The sequence below is a fragment of the Nothoprocta perdicaria genome, unplaced genomic scaffold (genome assembly GCF_003342845.1).
Source record: "Nothoprocta perdicaria isolate Ctin4 unplaced genomic scaffold, notPer1 scaffold_208, whole genome shotgun sequence".
Lineage (NCBI taxonomy): Eukaryota > Metazoa > Chordata > Aves > Tinamiformes > Tinamidae > Nothoprocta > Nothoprocta perdicaria.
Genome location: NW_020455294.1, coordinates 748,543 through 766,674, shown reverse-complemented (window position 1 = coordinate 766,674; position 18,132 = coordinate 748,543). Strand labels below are relative to the sequence as shown.

At 54.8% G+C, this 18,132-nt stretch overlaps 1 protein-coding gene across 2 annotated transcripts in view; it reads right to left on the bottom strand.

The window, feature by feature from the left end:
• Positions 1 to 2,103: 2,103 nt before the first annotated feature.
• PCCA (propionyl-CoA carboxylase subunit alpha) overlaps positions 2,104 to 18,132 on the bottom strand; it is a 252,797-nt gene continuing 236,768 nt past the window's right edge. The window contains exons 19-21 of one of the 2 annotated variants that reach the window (XM_026038337.1): positions 13,909 to 14,049; positions 4,245 to 4,322; positions 2,104 to 2,379 (exon numbers count right to left, since the gene is read on the bottom strand). In XM_026038337.1, coding sequence (XP_025894122.1) covers positions 2,311 to 2,379; positions 4,245 to 4,322; positions 13,909 to 14,049 — 288 coding nt within the window. In that variant the 3' untranslated portion in view covers positions 2,104 to 2,310. Of the gene's footprint in view, positions 2,380 to 3,771; positions 4,323 to 13,908; positions 14,050 to 18,132 lie in introns of those variants that run through there. The other variant, XM_026038336.1, reaches the window with a different exon arrangement.

The following is an 18,132-nucleotide window of genomic DNA, read 5'->3' as shown; positions in this document are numbered from 1 at the left end:
CAGCGTGGCGGGAGCGCGGGGCCCACGGGGCGCCCACCCCACGCGCCGCCCCCCGGGCTGCGGCTTCGCCGCCCTCTTTGTCCCGGCAAGCGAGCGGGGCGAGCGCGAGGCGGCCGGGCTGACTAATCTTGACCAGAATTGGGAAAACGTTCCGCGCGTCTTCCCCCGGGTGGGCGCAGCAATAATCCTGTTGCACTAACGGCTAAAACTGATTAAAGATCACGGCTGAAAACGAAGTAAAAGAGACCTCGCATTTCATACTGACTCGTTAGAGTGTTTATTAGCTACGGAGKGTAAGTGGGGCAAACGAGTGTCTCCTGAGGAGAAGGGACTGCACAGATGCTATGAGCGTTGCAAAAATAAGGTGAAATTGCTGTTAGAAATAGTGGGAATAGACCTTATGTTGCAAAGTTATTCTGAAGAGGAGATGACTATTTTTAAAACATTTCTTAAGGTCCTTTTTGAAAAATTATTCTTCATACGAGAGTTGCATTTAAAACCTTATTTTTAATATAGCATCATAGCACTCCAGCTGCCTTTGCAGATCACTGAGCAAAGAAAAAAAAGGGGGAAAAATAAAATAAAATAAAACAAAATAAAATAAAATAAAATAAAATAAAATAAAATAAAATAAAATAAAATAAAATAAAATAAAATCAACAGAGCTGATACTGATTTGGCTGCTGCCGGCGCAGCTGTGGGAGCACCGAGCGGGGCGACTCTTAGCCAGGCGCTTGGGTGCAGAGCTCGCAACCAGCCCCATGCAAAGGAACATTTTCATTGGGGCAGGACTTTCATAGGCTTAATACAGATGTTCTGGATATATTTTATAAAGAATATGGCAATACTTAAGGTAAATTTAAAAAACCAGACGTACACAAAGCAGCTTTCCCTGAACGTGCAGCAGCCGGCAGGGCTGCGTTCCCTGGCAGGGGACGGTGGGCGGCTGCTTTCCCCGTGGTAAGAACGGAACCAAGTAGGGCACTTTTTGCCCATATCTTTTCACTGTTTTGGGGTGAACTTTTAGGGCAAGCCGCAGGATCTGCAGCACGCTCCTTGCTGCCACAGGCAGCGAGAGGGCCCCGTGGGAAGTCATGGTAATTCCTGCCTCGGGTTCTCCCACTGCGAAAGCGCTGATTTTCCTCTGATTTTCCTGGCGCTCGGCACTGCCCAGGCCCCTGCTCCCCTGGGACGATGCTGCCCCTCATTAAGGAGGGCCTGTCCTGCTCCCGCCGCGGCCGTGGGTCTAACCACACGGGAAGCGACTCCACAGGCAGCGCTCTGCAGCTCGGGGAGCCTCTCTGGCTAAAAACGAGTCTCAGCCCTGCCAGGGCTTCTCCCCTTCGCCTTCCGGGGCCTCTGGCTGCAGAGGTGATTTCYTTGTTTAGCTTTTTACCTTTTCCCTAGGAGTTAGTGCCAACCTGCAGCTTCCAGATAGACGGGAAAATGAGAGCGACCCGCCTCGGCTCCAAGGCCGCGCTGGGGCACGGAGGGAGGCTGCGCCTGCTGCATAAAGAGGCAGCCAGCTCAGCAGGGCCGGCCGCAGCATCCCAGGGCAAGGAGTTTCCCAGCAGGAAAAAAGGAATAGAAAGAATCCAAAAGGCCACTCACCTGTTCCAGCCACATTCCCGGGTCGTCCAAGCTCTGCACCCAGGCAGGGGGGTCTGCAGGTGCTTCAGGTACCGGCTGAAGTAGCAGCCATCCCGAGGGAAGCTCTGGCATGATCCTGGCGCGGGAGAACCAAGCCCCGCCAGGAAGAGCTCCATGGGAATACGGCTTCTTCCCTGTATCCTTTTGTATCCATCAAAAGGAAGGTTAAGACACTGGCCACTGGCACGTGGCAAAGAGTGACGGTCTGGGGGCGATTCTGGGCAGGTTTAGATATTCCCTAAGGGGCTTCAGAGGGACCAGCGTCACCAGCCCTCCCTGCTGCCCTCGCTCCTAAATCCTCCTCTCCAGGGCTGGTCGTGCGCAGGATGCAGGCAGCCGGGGGCCGGGCTCGTTGGTCTTTTTTTTTTAAAAAGAGACTTTTCCTCTTTTAATGCAGAAATAGTGTTTTTATTGATTTTGTTTGCTCTGGAAAACTCCCAGGAGAATTACAAAGGTTATGTACAAGTGTTTGTAAAGTGAAAATCTGGCGTCCGTCGCTGAGGTTTAACGCCTGTGTTTGCGGTCTTCGCTGCCGGCGCGATCAATACGGCCGTCCGAAATGCCCTGCTTAGGGCTGTCCGCCCTGTGAGCTGGGCTGCCCTGCTCCGGCACGGCGCCGGGACACACGTGAGGCTCATCGGGCAGGGTGAGGGCACCGCATCATTCCAGCTCCACCAGCAGATCCCCCTCTCCAACAGTATCCCCCGCCCTGCAGTGCACAGCCTTTACCTACGGCACAGAAACGCAGCTCCTGTCACTCCGTGCTCATTGCCCGAGCCGCTGGAGCCAAGCGCTCATTCCATTTAAATACAGTGCCCATGGCAATATACTGCACGTTTGAAACACGCCCGGGCTCGCCGGCACCGGCACTCCTTGCCCGGTCGGGAACACGAAGCCGGATGCTCTGCGTCCCACGGGCAGGGAGCCGCTCGAGCCGCTCTCTGTCCCCCCTGCTCCCAAATCCCTCTGCGATGGGAGCAACTCGAGGTGGAGAAAGACTCTTTGTCCCACCCCTGCGCGCAGGGAGAGGGGCTCAGAGCAGAGAATTCCAAGGGGGAATGTAAGCGGAGCATCTCCCAGCGGAAGACAAATGACCTGAGATATGAACAGGGCTGCACAGCACAAAACCATGGGCTGCAAGCCAGCGCCGAGCACCCCAGCCCCGCGSCGCCGCCGCGTTTTATTAGCACCTTAACCTGGCAGTGCAGAACAGGCCGACTTCTGTTCATCAGTGGCTTCACCTTTTCCGCCCCAAAACCATTTCGCTTTTTTAAATCCTTAACATTTCTAAAGAAGAGTCAGGTCCCCTTGTTACCCACCTGGAGGCATCGCAAAGCAAACAGGAGCCCCCTGCCCGGCCCACCACCCAGAACCTGCCCCGGGGCACCAACAGCAGCCCCACCTAAGGCCAGGGGGGTTCACGTGGCAGGTCTAGGAGGGCAACAGGAGGTATTTATCCTTGGGAAAGGGCAGGCGGGGCTCCCAGGATGGCTCGTGGGCTGCGGCTCCCATGGGTGGGAAAGGGAAGGCTAGGGATAAAGGAGAGGGGGGCTCTGGCCTTTCAGTTACGAGTGCCGGCTAGCTGAAAGCCGGGAATGCAGGGAGCAGCGAGTGCCGGCTAGCTGAAAGCCGGGAATGCAGGGAGCAGCGCCGAGGAGGTTAGAACATGAGAAGCAGCGCTGCGAATGCCTGGGTGCTGGGAACACCCATCCCGGGAGAACACGAACTGTAACGGAATTACTGCACGGGGCGGGAAYAGGCTCCCCTCCCTCTCTCTGCTCTTCCTCCAGCCCCAGCTCTGCGCTGGACGCCCCGCAAGACGCGGGCGCCGCRTCGCTGCCTCCCCATCCCGTGCCCAGTAATCCCTTCTTGCAGACACACGGCCGCTCCTTGGCTGCAGAGCGCCCCGGACYGCGGCAGCTCTTGCCAGGGAGCAGCCCCGACCCCTGGCTCCTCCTGCCGCCCTCCGGCTCAGGAATCTCCCGCTGGCTTCACCAAAGTGGTGCCTGATTGAGCGCGAGCAGCGGGCTCAGCCCGCAGAGGTTTGGGACACACCARGAAAAGCCGGAGAGAGGAGGATAGGGAACCCGAGCACCCGGCAGGGACCCCCTGCTCTTCCCCGGGAAGGAGGAGCCAGCGCGTGCCGGAGGCCACGGTCAGGCTGGGGCCTTGGAGCCAACGTTTGGCGGGGACAGTCCMCAAAGGAGGGGACATCCAGGGCGTGCACCAGGGACGAGCCCTGCGCAGCGCCCGTCTCCTCCAGCCGCTCTCGGACAAGGTGGGATTCGGCTCTGCAGCAGCCCCAGGCTTCTCTTCAGTGTGGCACCACACAAAACACATCGTTTCRGCGGGAAAAGGAGCTACACCCTTCTGGAGCCGGTGAAACTAATTCCCGCTGTGCTGTCCGAGGCTCGGGACTATTCAACAGCATCACAGCAGATGTAAACGTTAACAATTAAAGGCACCTACCTCACTTTGGAAGTCTTACAAAAAGCACACTTAATTCCTTAACGACCGGAGTCCTCCTTTCTTCCTTCTCAAATTCCCTGCTATGTGACACGGGCCCGTGGTCCGGGCAAGCCAAGGTAGCTTACCTTGCCTGTTTTAGCGGCCGCCAGGCTGTTCTGCATCTTCATTGCTTCAATTACACAGATCTCCTGACCTTCGGAAACCTGGCAAAATTAAAGCAGCATAAAATGAGGACAGAGAATTCAAAATGTGGTGAAGTGTGTATGTTTTTTTTCCCTGAAGAATAAAGGGGTTATTTCATTAAAAGTTATAAAAAGACTTCTGTGACACGCGTCCCGTGCGGCAGCTGCAGCCGAGTCGCAGCATCAGAGCGGCCCTGCACAAAGCGAAGCCAAGAGGGGAAGGAGCCGCCTGCGGCCCCGGCTCCCGCTGCTCCCATTGCACATCCATCACGGATCCACGTGTGCTGCTCCCATTCCACATCCATCACAGACCCACTCATTCCACATCCCCCTGGACCCACGGGAAGTTTCGGCCCGCGCCGCCCTGGCCGCGCGCTTCCCGGCGAGGCCGGCCCACGGCAAGGCCCCTCTCGCGGCTGCTTTGCTCAGCGGGAAAGGTCTCCCTGCGTTTGGCCTCCAAGGATATTACGGGAGGAGATCCCATCCATGGGTTGCTATACGTGTTGCTTCTCACAGAATACAGTTGCTAAGTGTATTTTTTCCCTAAATACAAGTAAAMTAAGTAAGAGTTGAGGACGAGAGTAGACAAGGTTGGGGACTCTCCGGAGGGCTGCGGCGAGGCGGGCACTGCATGCGCCACACGAACATCCGGAAAAGCAACGGCTTTTGTCCGAAGCGGATAGTGCGGGAGCGGGAGCGGGAGCAGGAGCGGGAGCAGGAGGGCTCCTCCCGCGAAGCGCACGCGGAGCCCCGGAGCCGAGGGCACCGGCGCCCGGACGCCCYGCGGCAGGGAAACAGCGCGACCGACGGCGCCAGCAGCAGCGCCGCGGGCAGCATCGCGCGGGGCCGGCAGCGCAATCCACGCGGAGGAACGAGGGCACGCGGCGCCTCAGCCACACAGACCCCCAGGCCGAGCAGCTCCCTGTGCCCCACGGCTCCCKGTGTCCTGCGGCTCCCCGTGCCCCACATCTCCCTGCAGGCCCAGCTCCACCTGCCCCCGCGCACCTGCCGCTCCCTCCGCAGYCGCTTCCCTCCCTTCCTTCCTTCCCGCTCCTCCTCCTCCTCCTCTCCCGCCACCGCTCGGCTTCCCTGCCATCTGCTCCGAGCTGTCCGTGCACCTCTGCGGTCAGGAGGGAGCAGTGGAGTCCTGTTTCCATTGAAAATAAACACATAAATGTGAATTACAAAGCAAGCTTTTGTTGTTGTCGTCGTTAGAATGGGACATTTCAGAACAAAACAACCATCCCGTGGTTAAACTCGGGATATGACAACAAGCCTCTAAAGGCTGCTGAAAATGCAGACGCTGCAGACACGCTGGGACCTGAATTTAGGGGCCTAGTTTCAAGAGCACAAGAAACTCCCCTGTTGAGCCCCGGCGTGACGCACTTTGCCAAAATCTGAAACTTAGACTGACTTAGCTAGGCGGGTGCTGTGGAAACCGCTCAGCCAACAGGGCTCTCAGGGTGCTCCTGCGGTCCCAGATGGTGCCAACACGCCTCAGGGTGGCAGCAAACGGCACCCACTCCATGGCACGGAAACATCCACAAACGTGAGCTTCTGCTACCCACTTTTAGCACAAAAAAAGAAGCTTTTGTGCTCATATAGTTCTTGCTGGGTTGATGACAGAGGAATTGGTGTCTAGGAAGCCTAAAATAAAAAGCACCCACCCAATCGATCAAAAGTATGGATGAAGTAGCTGGGGGAGACGCTGCAGCCGTGGGGATCGGGAGGGAGGGAGGGCGGCAGTGGGGACAAGACCGCGCTCAGGCGCCTGCCGGCACCTCGGACCGGCCGCGGCTCCTGGGAGAGAGCTGTGGTGGCAGCAGAGATTTAACGACTGTTCTTATGTGGAACCTTCACAGCTCCACGCGTTGGGCTGCAATGGAACAAGTCCTAAAACGAGGCACTTCTGTACCTCTCTTTTYCAGCCTCTTGAGCACTGTGCAGTTCCTTTCATTGTATAACTGCACATACCCTATAGCTCATTATCTGGCCTCGGGAAGCGCAGGGCGCTCGTGAGGTGCTGGGCGCTCGTGAGGCAGCGGGCGCTCATGAGGTGTGAGGAGCTCGTGAGGTGTCGGGTGCTCATGAAGCACCGAGCGCTCGGGGGCGCCGGGCGCTCGTCAGGCGCCGGGTGCTCATGAGGTGTCGGGTGCTCATGAGGCACTGCGCACTCATGAGGTACTAGGTGCTCGTGACGCTCTGGGAGCTCGTGAGGAGTTGGACACTCGTGAGGTGTGGGGCGCTCGCGAGGTGTCAGCAGCTCAGGAGTTTCTGGGCGCTCGCGAGGTGTGGGGCGCTCACGAGGTGTCAGCAGCTCATGAGGTGTCGGGCGCTCGTGAGGTATCAGGCGCTCCTGAGGCACCGGGCGCTCGCAAGGTGTGGGGCGCTCGTGAGATGTCAGAAGCTCAGGAGTTTCTGGGCGCTTGCGAGGTGTGGGGCGCTCGTGAGGTGTGGGGCACTCGCGAGGTGTGGGGCGCTCGCGAGGTGCGGGGCGCTCGCGAGGTGCGGGGCGCTCGCGAGGTGTCAGCAGCTCAGGAGTTTCTGGGCGCTCGCGAGGTGTGGGGCGCTCGCGAGGTGTGGGGCGCTCGCGAGGTGTGGGGCGCGCGGCTGCAGGCGCCCTGGCCGCCCACGCGCAGGGGGGCAGCGCCGGCCGCTCCGGCTGACGATTAATTGTGAGTGATGGGAAATAAAATCCAGTCAAGCCAGCTGCTTGCCATGGTCGGCAAAATTACTATAATGGATATCGGCTGCCAATTTTCCAGTTTTACTGGCAAGTCTTCCAAGTGTAATTAAGGGAAGTTATAAATGATATGGAAATCTATCAAGTCCCATTTATTTTCAGAGGACTCCTTCCCCCGAGACTTTTATCTTCAAGCTTATAGTTTGCTTTGTTGTGCTAATGATTTAAACCACTTCTTATTTCCGATTAAAGCCCCCAATACCCTTCCTAAGGAGTCAGACCCACTTTATTTAAAGGAGCAGAGCCCATCCAGGGTCGCGCTTGCTCATGGAGCCGAGCCCGCRCGGAGGCCCAAGCGAGCGGCCTCCATCTCAGGCACCTTCTGCATCTCTGTTTCTTGGCCAACCTGGGGATTGGGGSAAGATCCCGCGGGGAAAAAGAGAGTAAAAACTAAAATGAGAAGCCCAGCGTCCACAACAGCAGCAAAGGCAGCGCGAGGCCTCCGGAAGCGCCGGGCCGTGGGCGCCGCCTGAGCCGCCAGGCACTCAGCGCGGGCTGGTGTCGCTCGCTAATGTCGTTTGATTTGGAATAAAAGCATGAAAATGATGTGCAAAGGCCTAAAATTGGAGACGTAAAGGATGACTGCACAGTATCCCATTTCTCAATTTCATCCTTCAGAGCCACAAAATGGGGGTGATACAGTTACTGGATGAGATTTACAGTAACAGCTGTGGTCTTCCCACACAAGGGAGGACCTTCTAATGGGCTCAGGTCTGTTTTGAACAGACGGGGAGTAGCAAAACAAGGGTCCCTATTAAGGGTGTGCGGCGATATTCCCCATAACGAAAATGCGGGAGCAGCAGCCTGATTGCTTTAGGAGACCTAAATCTCCKCTCCTCGCTCAAAAAGAAAAGGAAAAAGAATCCACTAACTGCTAAGTAAATAAAGGCACGTAGACATAGGGCCGTGGGTTTCTTCCCTTCCTCTCCTCGCTGCGAAGCTCGAGGACCGCCCAGGAACCGGTGCCAGGGGCATATGGCTTTCTCCTGCGCCCAACATTCAGACAAAAGACAGGTCCATCAGTCACAGGAGTAGCTGGATAAAAACCGAGCTCCTGGCGGATGGTCCCTGGAGCTCACCTGCTGCCAGGGCGTTCCCAGCGGAACCCGGGCTTGGAAACGCGCGTGGCGCAGCGGAGAGCGCCGGCCGCGCGCGGGCGCRAGGGGCGCCGCGTTGCCCCACACGCGGAGGGAGCCGCTCCAACGCCGTGCCCCAAGCGGGGCCCGCGGCGAGGAACCCCCCGGCTCGGCCCCACACGGGCCCCTCAGCCCAGCGTCCGCGGCACGGCAGCCGTGCAGGGGGCAGCCCCGGCTCTGGCAGCCCCGGCTCCGCGGCGAGCGTGAGCACCCAAGCGCTGTGCRCAGCTGAAAAATTAACCCTCTTTTTGTTTCTTTCTTTCTTTCTTTTTTTAAATCTTGTCAAAAGGGGGCGGGTGGGCTGGAGGTTTCTTATGGAATCGGACGGCTCTTTTGTTGTCCGACATTCTGTGGTTTTCTGCCAAATTGCACAGAAGGCTCCGAGGGCTTACGGGGCAGTATCACCTTCTGCTGCACCGCGGCTCCCTAAAAAGATGGATCAATATCGGCCCCGCTGCTCTGCCTGCGGAAGTGGAAAGCCTTCAATTATGACATTTTTAAGACCTTTGTATTTAGGACGCAGGTGCTCCGACGCGTAAGGTTGCTTAGGCTCTCAGATCTGAAGGGAAAAGCAAAACAAAACAATTACAGCCTCGAGCCAAAAAAAAAAGAGAGAGAAACACATCTTAGGTGTAGTTAGAAGTGAAGTGAGAACTGGATTTTATTGGTGCCTCATTTCCGGGTCTTGGGGAGACACCCGTAAAAAGCCCTCGTTGTTCCCAGTACACTAGAACTCGAGCCCCATCGAGCCTSATAGACTGAGAGGGGGCAAGGCCGGACTGTCCTACACGAGATCCAGTCAACCTGTCCTGAGGTTTCAGGAAAATCCTCCTGCGGCTTTCTGCAAAATGTTTATACGTGGTCATCTTATTTATGCCGTGCAAAAGCAATGAACAGGGAATTAACTACGTACTCCCGAAAGCCCTGTGAAAGCACCGCTGCCTCTGCTCTCTGTATTTGTTTTTATCTTGGGCCATTCCCTTTCCAGCCTTTTTTTTTTTTTTTTTCCTCTATGACTTGTTGTCATTCTGGCAGCAAATGTCTAACCCGAAAGCAGATGCGGAGGAACTGGATAAGCAGCAATCGAAATTCCTTGACATTGTCCGTACTGGGCAAAATAATTAGTGCGGGTTTTCCCCCGCTTCCAAATTAAATTTGAAGCAGGAGCTACAGTGTTGCCAATATAATTAGCAGCAATTAATGGTGCTTGACAAATCATTATTTATTTATTTGCCAGGGCCCTTGGAAGCGGCATTTGAGGAGGGCACATCCCAAATCCCGGGAGCGCTGACCTCAAAGGTCAGCCCGGAGGTCGTCCCRGCAGCCACGAGCGCCGGGCGCCGCGTTCCCGCTCATCCGGAGCCGCCTTTCCCGCCTGCGGCCGCCATCCCAGCGCTTCCAGGGGGAGCCGGGCGGGCAGAGCCCTTCAGCGGGCGGCGCTGGAGCCGCTCAGCCCCACACGGAGCCGCTCAGCCCCACACGGAGCCGCTCAGCCCCACACGGAGCCGGCTCCCCTGCCAGAAATGGGTCAACGGGCAAAACAAAACGATAAAAAATAAAGTCCCTGCTTTCCTTGCAGGGGACGTTAGGAGCCTTCCCCTGGGAGAAATCCGAATAATGTGGACGTTTCATATCTCATCAGAGGAGCAGGATTTCAGCGTTAATTGTACCCGCTCGAACACAAATCTTAGCCTGTGTAATTGCATAAGTGTGCAGAAGGAAAACACATTCCAGGCACATTATGAATTATMTAAAGAGGGTTTAGGCAATTATATTTAAAGATTTTCTTAATTTAATCACAACAAATATCATTTAAAGCCTCATGCAACAAGAATGGTGAAATATCTGAATACTTTTACTCTTGAAATTTCACCGCTTTGTCATAAATCTACGAGAACAATTTCACCTCCTGTTTAACAACAGTTTTTCTTCCCYCTCACAAAACGAAACAAAACAAAACAAAAAAAGCATAAAATCATAAAAAAATCAGACGAGGTGCCTGACCACATTCGGTGGAGTTTGCTGACTCTGGTTACACAAAAACGCAGCTGATATTGGCACAGGGATCACCCAAGAGGAGGGCGGAAAAAAGTCAGAGAAAACAGAAAATACAACAACGAAAGAAATGTTTGTATAGAGGAGAAAATCTTCATTGAAAATAAGAATATCTTTAAAAATCTGGTAGTTAACAGCACGTTTGTCTATACAGAATTTGAGAATATAACTTAAGCAAAATAGATTCTACTGCTTTTTCTTTCCCCCTCGGTGGTTGTTTTTACGTTACAGATTCCCCCTGGTGTAATTCCAGGTATAAAACACGGAAGAGGGGCTGGATTTAGCTGCYTGCGTGGAGACCCGAAGGAAGGAAGGGCCGGATGCCCTGGGGCGACGGGAGCCGGGATCCGGGCGGCAGCTCCGGGTTTGGCTCGCGGGCAGCCCTGCAGCACCCGGCCTCCCAACAGCAGAGGTCACGCGAGACCGGCCTTTCCAAGGGCCTCCCCAGGCTGGGAATGGGAAACGCTGCAGGAGGATTTCTATTTATTTATTTCTTACTGTTTTTTTTCTAAAGAATTAGAAGCTTTGGAACGACGTGCGTGTAACCTGCCTGCAAGAGGAGCCTGAAACATCTCCCTCAGTTAGTTCAATCCAGGGGCTTTTAAAATGTCTGTGGCGTTTTAAATACATCTTTAAACCCCCCCGGGCACGTGGATGAGAGGCCCACGCAGCTCCCCAAGCAGCCTTCAGGAGATCTTATCTTTGAAATCACTGTGGCAATTAGCACACAAATTTAATGACACYGATATCCTGGTAGAATCCTCATCCCATGCCACATCCATCATCGGACAGGACTCTGCCCGAGCACCAGTTGGAGGTTTTGGGGCATTTTGGTAGAAGTCCATGTAGCAAGCGGTGTGCGCGGTGGCGGCGCGGGGCGATGCCGCCTCACTCGGAGGCAGAGGGGACATTTAGAGCAAAGCAACCAGACGTGCCACCTCTCGGCTGCAGCAAAGCCGGCCGGCCACCTGCACAGGTRTATTTGGAATAAGGAAAAAACCAACAACAAACATCATTAACCTGATGTGGGCCACCACCCCGGCTTGCTGACCAGTGCCTGGCTTAGCGAGGCCGCCTGCTCTGCCTGACGCCATGGAAAATAAACAGGACCCACAAAAACACACAGCTACAGGGAAAAGAAATTGCATTTCAGATCCATACAAACCGGCAAGCGCTTGTTTCCGTGCGGCCTCCCCGCGCTCCCGGGAATAACTGGGCTGCTGTCAGCTCCGGATCAGGGGAAGGAGGTAGAAAGCGGCCAAAAAGCAGAAAAAGGGGCAGCCCGGCTGGGCCTCCCGTGCGCAGGGCCAGGAGCCCTTCCCCGCCGCGCTGCCGCAGCCCACGGATCGGCCCCGGAGGGCAGGGAAACGACCCGCTCGTCGCACATGCAGCATCTCCGGGCAAAGAAACATGCGGGAAGCAGCGTCCCGGAGCTGCCAGGGCAGGCCCAGGTCACCTGCTCCAAGGCAAAGCTTTTGGGGTTTTCTCCCCTGGGAGCAGCAGCCAAAGGGTCACCCTGTTCCCCATGGGAGAACACTGACGCRCCGAGGCCAGGGGGGTGCTCCCGCGCCGGATCCGGCAGGCCGGCYGGAGCAGGGATCCGCAGGCCGGCCGGAGCAGCGCGAGCGGAGGAGCCGCGCTCCCTGCGGAGCTGCCGCCACCGCTGCCCCTCTCGTGCCTCTTTGTTTCTGAAGCCCCCGGCGCTGGTGCTGGCAAGGGAGGCGCTGGGAAGGGAGGCCGTGAGCCGGCCCCTCTGGAGGAGGCCGCGCGGATCCCCGCGACGGGATCCGCGGCACGGGGGCTGCGCTGGGAAGCGCTCGGCCGCTCGGTGCCGCCGGCGGGAGGGCAGGGCGGGAAGGGAGAGTCTCCACAGGCTCCGGAGCGGCCGAGGCAGYCCCCAACCCGCGGCCTGGGGGGCAGCTCCGTTTATCCGCCCGCYTAAAACCCCGGGGCGCCGCCGGTCGCCGCTTCCCTGGAGACACGAGCAGCCCCTCCGGCAAGCGGGAGCGCGCGGCCGGTCCCCTTCAGCAGCACTGACACCGCAGGGCGAAGACCAGACACATAAATCGAGGCTCAAAATCCTCAACTTGAGCGTGTTTCCCCCGCAGAGACCTGCCCGCGGCCGCTCTCCGGCCTGACCCACGGCAGGATCTCGGCAAGCGGCTTTGGAAGCCGCTGCAGGCAGATCTGCAGGCACGACCGCTCCTCCTGCAGCCCCGTTTTTGGGAATACRCATTGCCCGGGAATTCATCCGGCAGCTCGCAATACTGCACACGAGCAGCCTAAGCCTTCGGGGTCTTCCACAAATGGCTAACATTCAGCAGGGGAATAAAAATTAAAATTAAGTCACGGGCTAGTTCCATGCATACTTACTTTCACAAGTAAGGCAACAAATTAACAGGGATGAAAATCAACAATAAAAATTAAAATTCGGCAATAAACGATTATTTTTAAATTAATACTGTTGCTTTTAAAGACACAAACTGTTCATATATATATTTGCCTCTCAAACTCGGARAGTTAAATGTAATCGAAATGAATTTCTTTCTTGGTAGTTTTTATTCAGTTATACTTAGTTGCATTTTCTCAAAACGTTATTTAATATGAATGTGTGCAGATCTTTAGCATTAAGTGGTGTTTCCTTTCCCCCTGTGGCTAGACGGAAATATTCATATACTGTAAAAACAGAGCTGGCACCGCAGCAAAATGCAAGCACACCAACAACCTCCCCAGCACCTTCTGACACCCGCACAGGGAACGCAGCCCTCATTTCGGATATCCCACTTCCACCTCCTCTCTGCACAAAGCCCAGGTTTGGGTTTCGCTCACCCAAAYCACTAACYCTACGCCTACARATTTCCACGCGCCCCGTACATATATTGATGTCTTCATTTAAATGACAACAGCGCCAAGGACTTCAGAATTAACCTGCGCAACCTGACTCTATTATTCCTGTGTCTGCATCACTCTCTCCATTTCAATGGTTGTGAGAGATCCMCTTAAGGGTCTGGAGCGCAGGCATACTGTGTGACACGACGTGGTCAGAGTTCACTTAAAGCTGGGGACGGGCAGGTCCCAAACGCCGCATGTGCTGCCGCGACGGGAGCAGCGGCTCTCGCTGCCTCCCTCCGCGTCCGGTCTGCTCCTTCTGCGGGGCAARAGAATTCCCTGAAGAGACCGGGAGCTCCTGGCGTGGAATTCCCATGTCAGGAAASTCACACGTCCTGCTAGGACCTAAACGCTAACGTGGGCATTCTTAAAAAAAGGTTAAAACTGTCCTATGTCCCTTGAAATCTAGCCTTGTGTTTAATGATATTTTCACGGCACTGTTCATGGCAGGAAATCAAGGCCCCCCTCCCGTGACCACCAACAGCATCTACTACTTACGTACATCCACGCACACACACACACAATCTTTTCCTCCTGCCACGGCAGTTGTGATACAAAAGCAAGGGAAGAGCTGAGTTTAGGCYGTGGATTTTTATCCAAAGGAAAATAATTCTTTTAAAGCCCCCGTCAAGYGCAAGCTGCTTCCCTAGGACTTTCCATGCTTGAAACACAAATGTAAAGGAGGCGCACGGGCGCCTGGACGTGCGGGAAGAGGCTGCCCAGCGGCACCGGGAAGCGCCAGGGTGGAATATGCCCCGGCAAGGCGGATCCACGCGTGTCTTACCGTGTCCCCGGGCTTCACAGAAACTGCCACCACCGTCCCGGGCATGGGGGATCGCAGGATGCTGGAGGTGTCCTCGGCCGCCTTCTCCGGCATGTACTTGCTCAGCTCCGCCGCAGCCTGGCTCAGGATTTGCAGCTTGTACTAAAGGGCAGGGAGAGGAACGGCACCTTGGTGAACGGCACTGGAAAACCTGCATTATTTTGCAGCACGCTTTTGTAGCACACATCTCCCGTCTGCTCTTTACAGGAGTGTCCAAAACGCCACTTGCTGGAATCCCTGTTCAGAGATTCGTTTTGCAGGGGACAGAAAGGGAAATTCACAACCTCAAACAGCACCAGCGGGTAAAAGGAAAGAACTGAATACAGKGAGAAATGTCAGGGTCATTTAAAAATTGTGACAGAGAGGGAGAGAAAAGATTTTAAAAATGAGTATTATTTTTAGTAGACAAGGAATATCTAAGMATTCATTTCTGTTGCTGTATCAAACCAAAATTTTCTCAGATATTTGGAGAAACTTGCCAGATTTTCAATGGCACGACTGCATAGTAAGTATGGATTTTAAATTCTTTTTTTTTTCATGATAATTTAGTGTTTGAAGCAAACGTCCCTTCATGTTTTGCAATTAAAACACGCTATCCCATTTAACTCCCATTTTTCCACGCACAAGCAGAAAGCCGGATCATTTGGGCCGGATCAAACACRCTGTCCTTGCAGTAAAAACCACTCAGCAGCGATTACCTGCCCTCGGAGAGAAACACAGTAAAACCACTTTTATTTGTTTATTTATTGCTGTTCTCCCTTGCGGCTCGCAGCTCCCGGGATGGGATGGGATGGGACGGGACGGGACGGGACGGGATGGGACCGGGCGGCGCGTCCCGCGTGGGCAGCGGCCGCAGGGGCAGCCCCGGCAGATGGCAGCAGGTGCCCGCGTGGGCCCCGCTCCCGCGGCGCTTCCCGGGGCCGCCCGCGTTCCCGACGGGAACACCGAGCTGGGCGCCTTGCTTCCCGCAGCACCATCCGCTGGTGCCGGTGTTGGGACGGGTCTGCTCCCGGTTTCCGCGCAGACRGGGACGATCAGGGGGGCTCCTGGGGGGCTCCTGCCGTGTGCCTCTCCCGGGCGGGCAGCAAGGGCTCGGGAATGCGCTGGGAAGGCCGCTCGCTCCGTGGGGAGAGCTGCAAAAAGCAGCTTCCAAAGCCACGTCAGGGCAGAGGGGCCGTCACCGTAGCTGGATGGTGCTCAGATGGAGACTGACCGCGTGCAGGGAACAGCACGGCCGCCGGGTTAGGAAGCACTCGGTTCTGGGCAGGAGCAAGGAGCCCCCTGCTCAGTACGGAAAGGGACAACAAGCCTGTTCCCTTGGGAGCTACGTAGCACCCCGAGGCTTTGGGACCCTGGCACCCCCATGTCAATGAAGGGCGATTTGCACTCGATTTGCGTGCGCGGAAGAGAAACACGGGCAGGTTTCGCTGCCCGTGGAACAGGCTGCCCAGGGAGSCTGTGGAGTCTCCTTCTCTGGAGGCCTTCCAAACCCGCCGGGATGCCGCCCTGTGCCCCGTGCTCTGGRTGTCCCTGCTGGAGCAGGAAGGTTGGACTGGGTGATCTCCAGAGGTCCCTTCCAACCTTGAATATTCCGTGACATTCTGTGATTCTGTGGTTTCGGCCCAAACAACGACGCTCGGCGAGGGGCACTTCTTTTTCRGAAGGGGTSTGTGTGTGTGTGTGTGTGTGTGCACGGGCGGCTTGGTGACACAGGTTGCAAACAGAAGTGCAGCAGGGTGACAGGCCGAATAATAGCGGCGTGCGCATGTCCCTCCACTCCCGAGCGCCTGTTTGGCCATCAAGACGGGCAAGTGCCTGCCAGCTTCTGAAGGATATGGGCCTTAAGTGAAATTACTGTGCAAATAAGAGCTTTTTACTCCTATTAAAATTCGTCTGAGTCATAAGTGGCAAGGAAAAAATGCTTGCAGAGGGTATTCTGCTGTCAATCTAATAAACATTCTGTGCGGAGGGACTATTTATCAAAGATAAATTGTACTTAAAAGTCCTTCATTAAATCTATGGGGGGGAATATAATTACACCAAATTGCACAGTTTCAGTGTCCATGGTTCGTGCCGTCTTTGTACTCTGAGTTTGAAAATAAAAAATAWAGAAAAAGCGCACACATACACACACACRCACGGAATAAGGCAGAAACAAGTTAGACTTGCCGATCGTGTTGCTGCCTCACTCGGGAGACTATTTTGATGCAGTTTTGGAAGAGGGAGCTTAGACGCCGTGTAGTTTTCTAAGCCACATGTATCTGTGCAGCTCAACCCTTCTGAGCTGCCCGGTTTGAAAACCTAAACATGAAGCAAACGCTGTAGCTTCTGCGTGCACGTTGGGGACAGCATTTCCCAGGGCACAAATACCTCAGTGCTCCCCGCACACAACTGAGAGCACAGGGGAAGAGACCACGTCCCTGAGCGCGCTGCCCTTTAAAGCTCCACTCTCCACGCCGAGCTAAAATATCCCTACCAAACATTGTTTTTACTATCTTTATAATTTTCATATCTTTTAGATTCCTTTCCCAGCAGGGCTCCTGCTTTCCTTGGAGTGAGATGTGAGAGCCAGTCCGCTCAAAGCTTTAAAATGCAGGTCTTTGTTATTGATGAGCCGTTCCTTTTCATTTGTATTTGTTTATTGTTCTTTAGTCTGTTTGGGGGATAAGCAAGTTATTCTAATCAAAAAAAAAAAGTAAAAAATAACAACAGTAAACTTCCCAGGAAAGGCCTTTTTTGGCACAGTGGCTTCACAAACGACCTTTCAGAGTATAAGAAGACAAAGCAGCAAAGAAAGGCTCCTTCTTCAGGGCTGCCTTTGATGTGTTTCTGCAGCCCCGTGGCCRCAGCCCTGGACGTGCAGGGGAGCTGCCCGCGGCCCCCTGCGTGCCGGGAGCTCCAAACCCCACTGGGCAGCACTCAGAAACCTCCCAGAACATCCCGGGGTGTCCTGGTGCTTTCTAGCCACATCAGGGCACTGCTGTTACGCCGCCGATTTAGTAAACGGGGACAAATCCTTGCAAACGAAGTAGCTGTTTTTGTACGTTACAAATGCAGTGTGGACAGGGCCTGGGCTTTCTATGTTCTTTTTTTTTTTCCTTTTCTGTTTTCCTGAGAAGGAGAAGGAAGAGGAAGAAAAGAGGAGCGGGGAAGGCTGTAAAGTCTGGCTTACCAACGGAGGCCAGAAGGWTTCCAGTGGCCTGAAACAGAAGCAACATCTGCTGGAGACGAAGAGAGCGCGGCAGCGCTCGGCAGCGAGGCCGGCTCGCCATCCCGGCCRGGCTGGGGGCAGCTGGTTGTCCCTGGCCCCTGCTCCCCTCGGAGCAGCACGGGAAAGATAACAGGGAAGCACCTGAAAGGAGCCAGGCGGGGTCTGACGGCGCAGAAAACAGGTGTTCCTTTCTCACAAGGCCGTCGGGGTGCACCGTCAGCTGACAAAAATAATAGCAGGGAGAGGGGATGTTGCTTAAGCGTCGCCCTGGTGTAACAGTATCCTGCCCTGCCTCTCCCAGGGAATGAATGTGGTGCTTATGTAATGCAAAACTACCTCTCACAACCAAATCCCCCTGACAAAAAGAAGATAAAATAAAAAAAGTGTAACGATAACAGCGCAAAGGGAAAAAGAGTAGGAGAAAGCAATATACTAAAAACTACATTTTGTTTCTCTGTTCGTTTTTTGTAGACATATAATGCACTAATCTTCCAAGCAAGGAGGGAGACAACCAGTCGCTATTGAGCTACCCGGTCCCCTCCTCGTGTACCCGACTTGCCTGCAGTGACACCCCCCAGAGCGACCAAAGCCTTGTCTGTGTTTCCACCACAACATCTGAACAGGAGAAAAAAATATGTATTTATTCCACATTACTTGAAGGTGGTGACACTACCRCCTTTTGGGGCCAAGGGCCTCCCGCTTGGCAAGGTGACATGTGGCATTTCCCGAGCTCCGGARCCGATTTCCTTTCCCGGGGCGGTGTGTGGGGAGGGCTGCTGTCCTGCCCACCTGCATCTCCCCAAAACCTGTTCGCCTCGTGGAGGGGCTGGCTCCAGCGAAACACCCCAAGCACTGCGAGGACAGCAAAAATAGCTGAGCACACAAATCACTAAAAAATTAAAATAAAAACATAAAATAAAATAAAATAAAATAAAATAAAATAAAATAAAATAAAATAAAATAAAATAAAATAA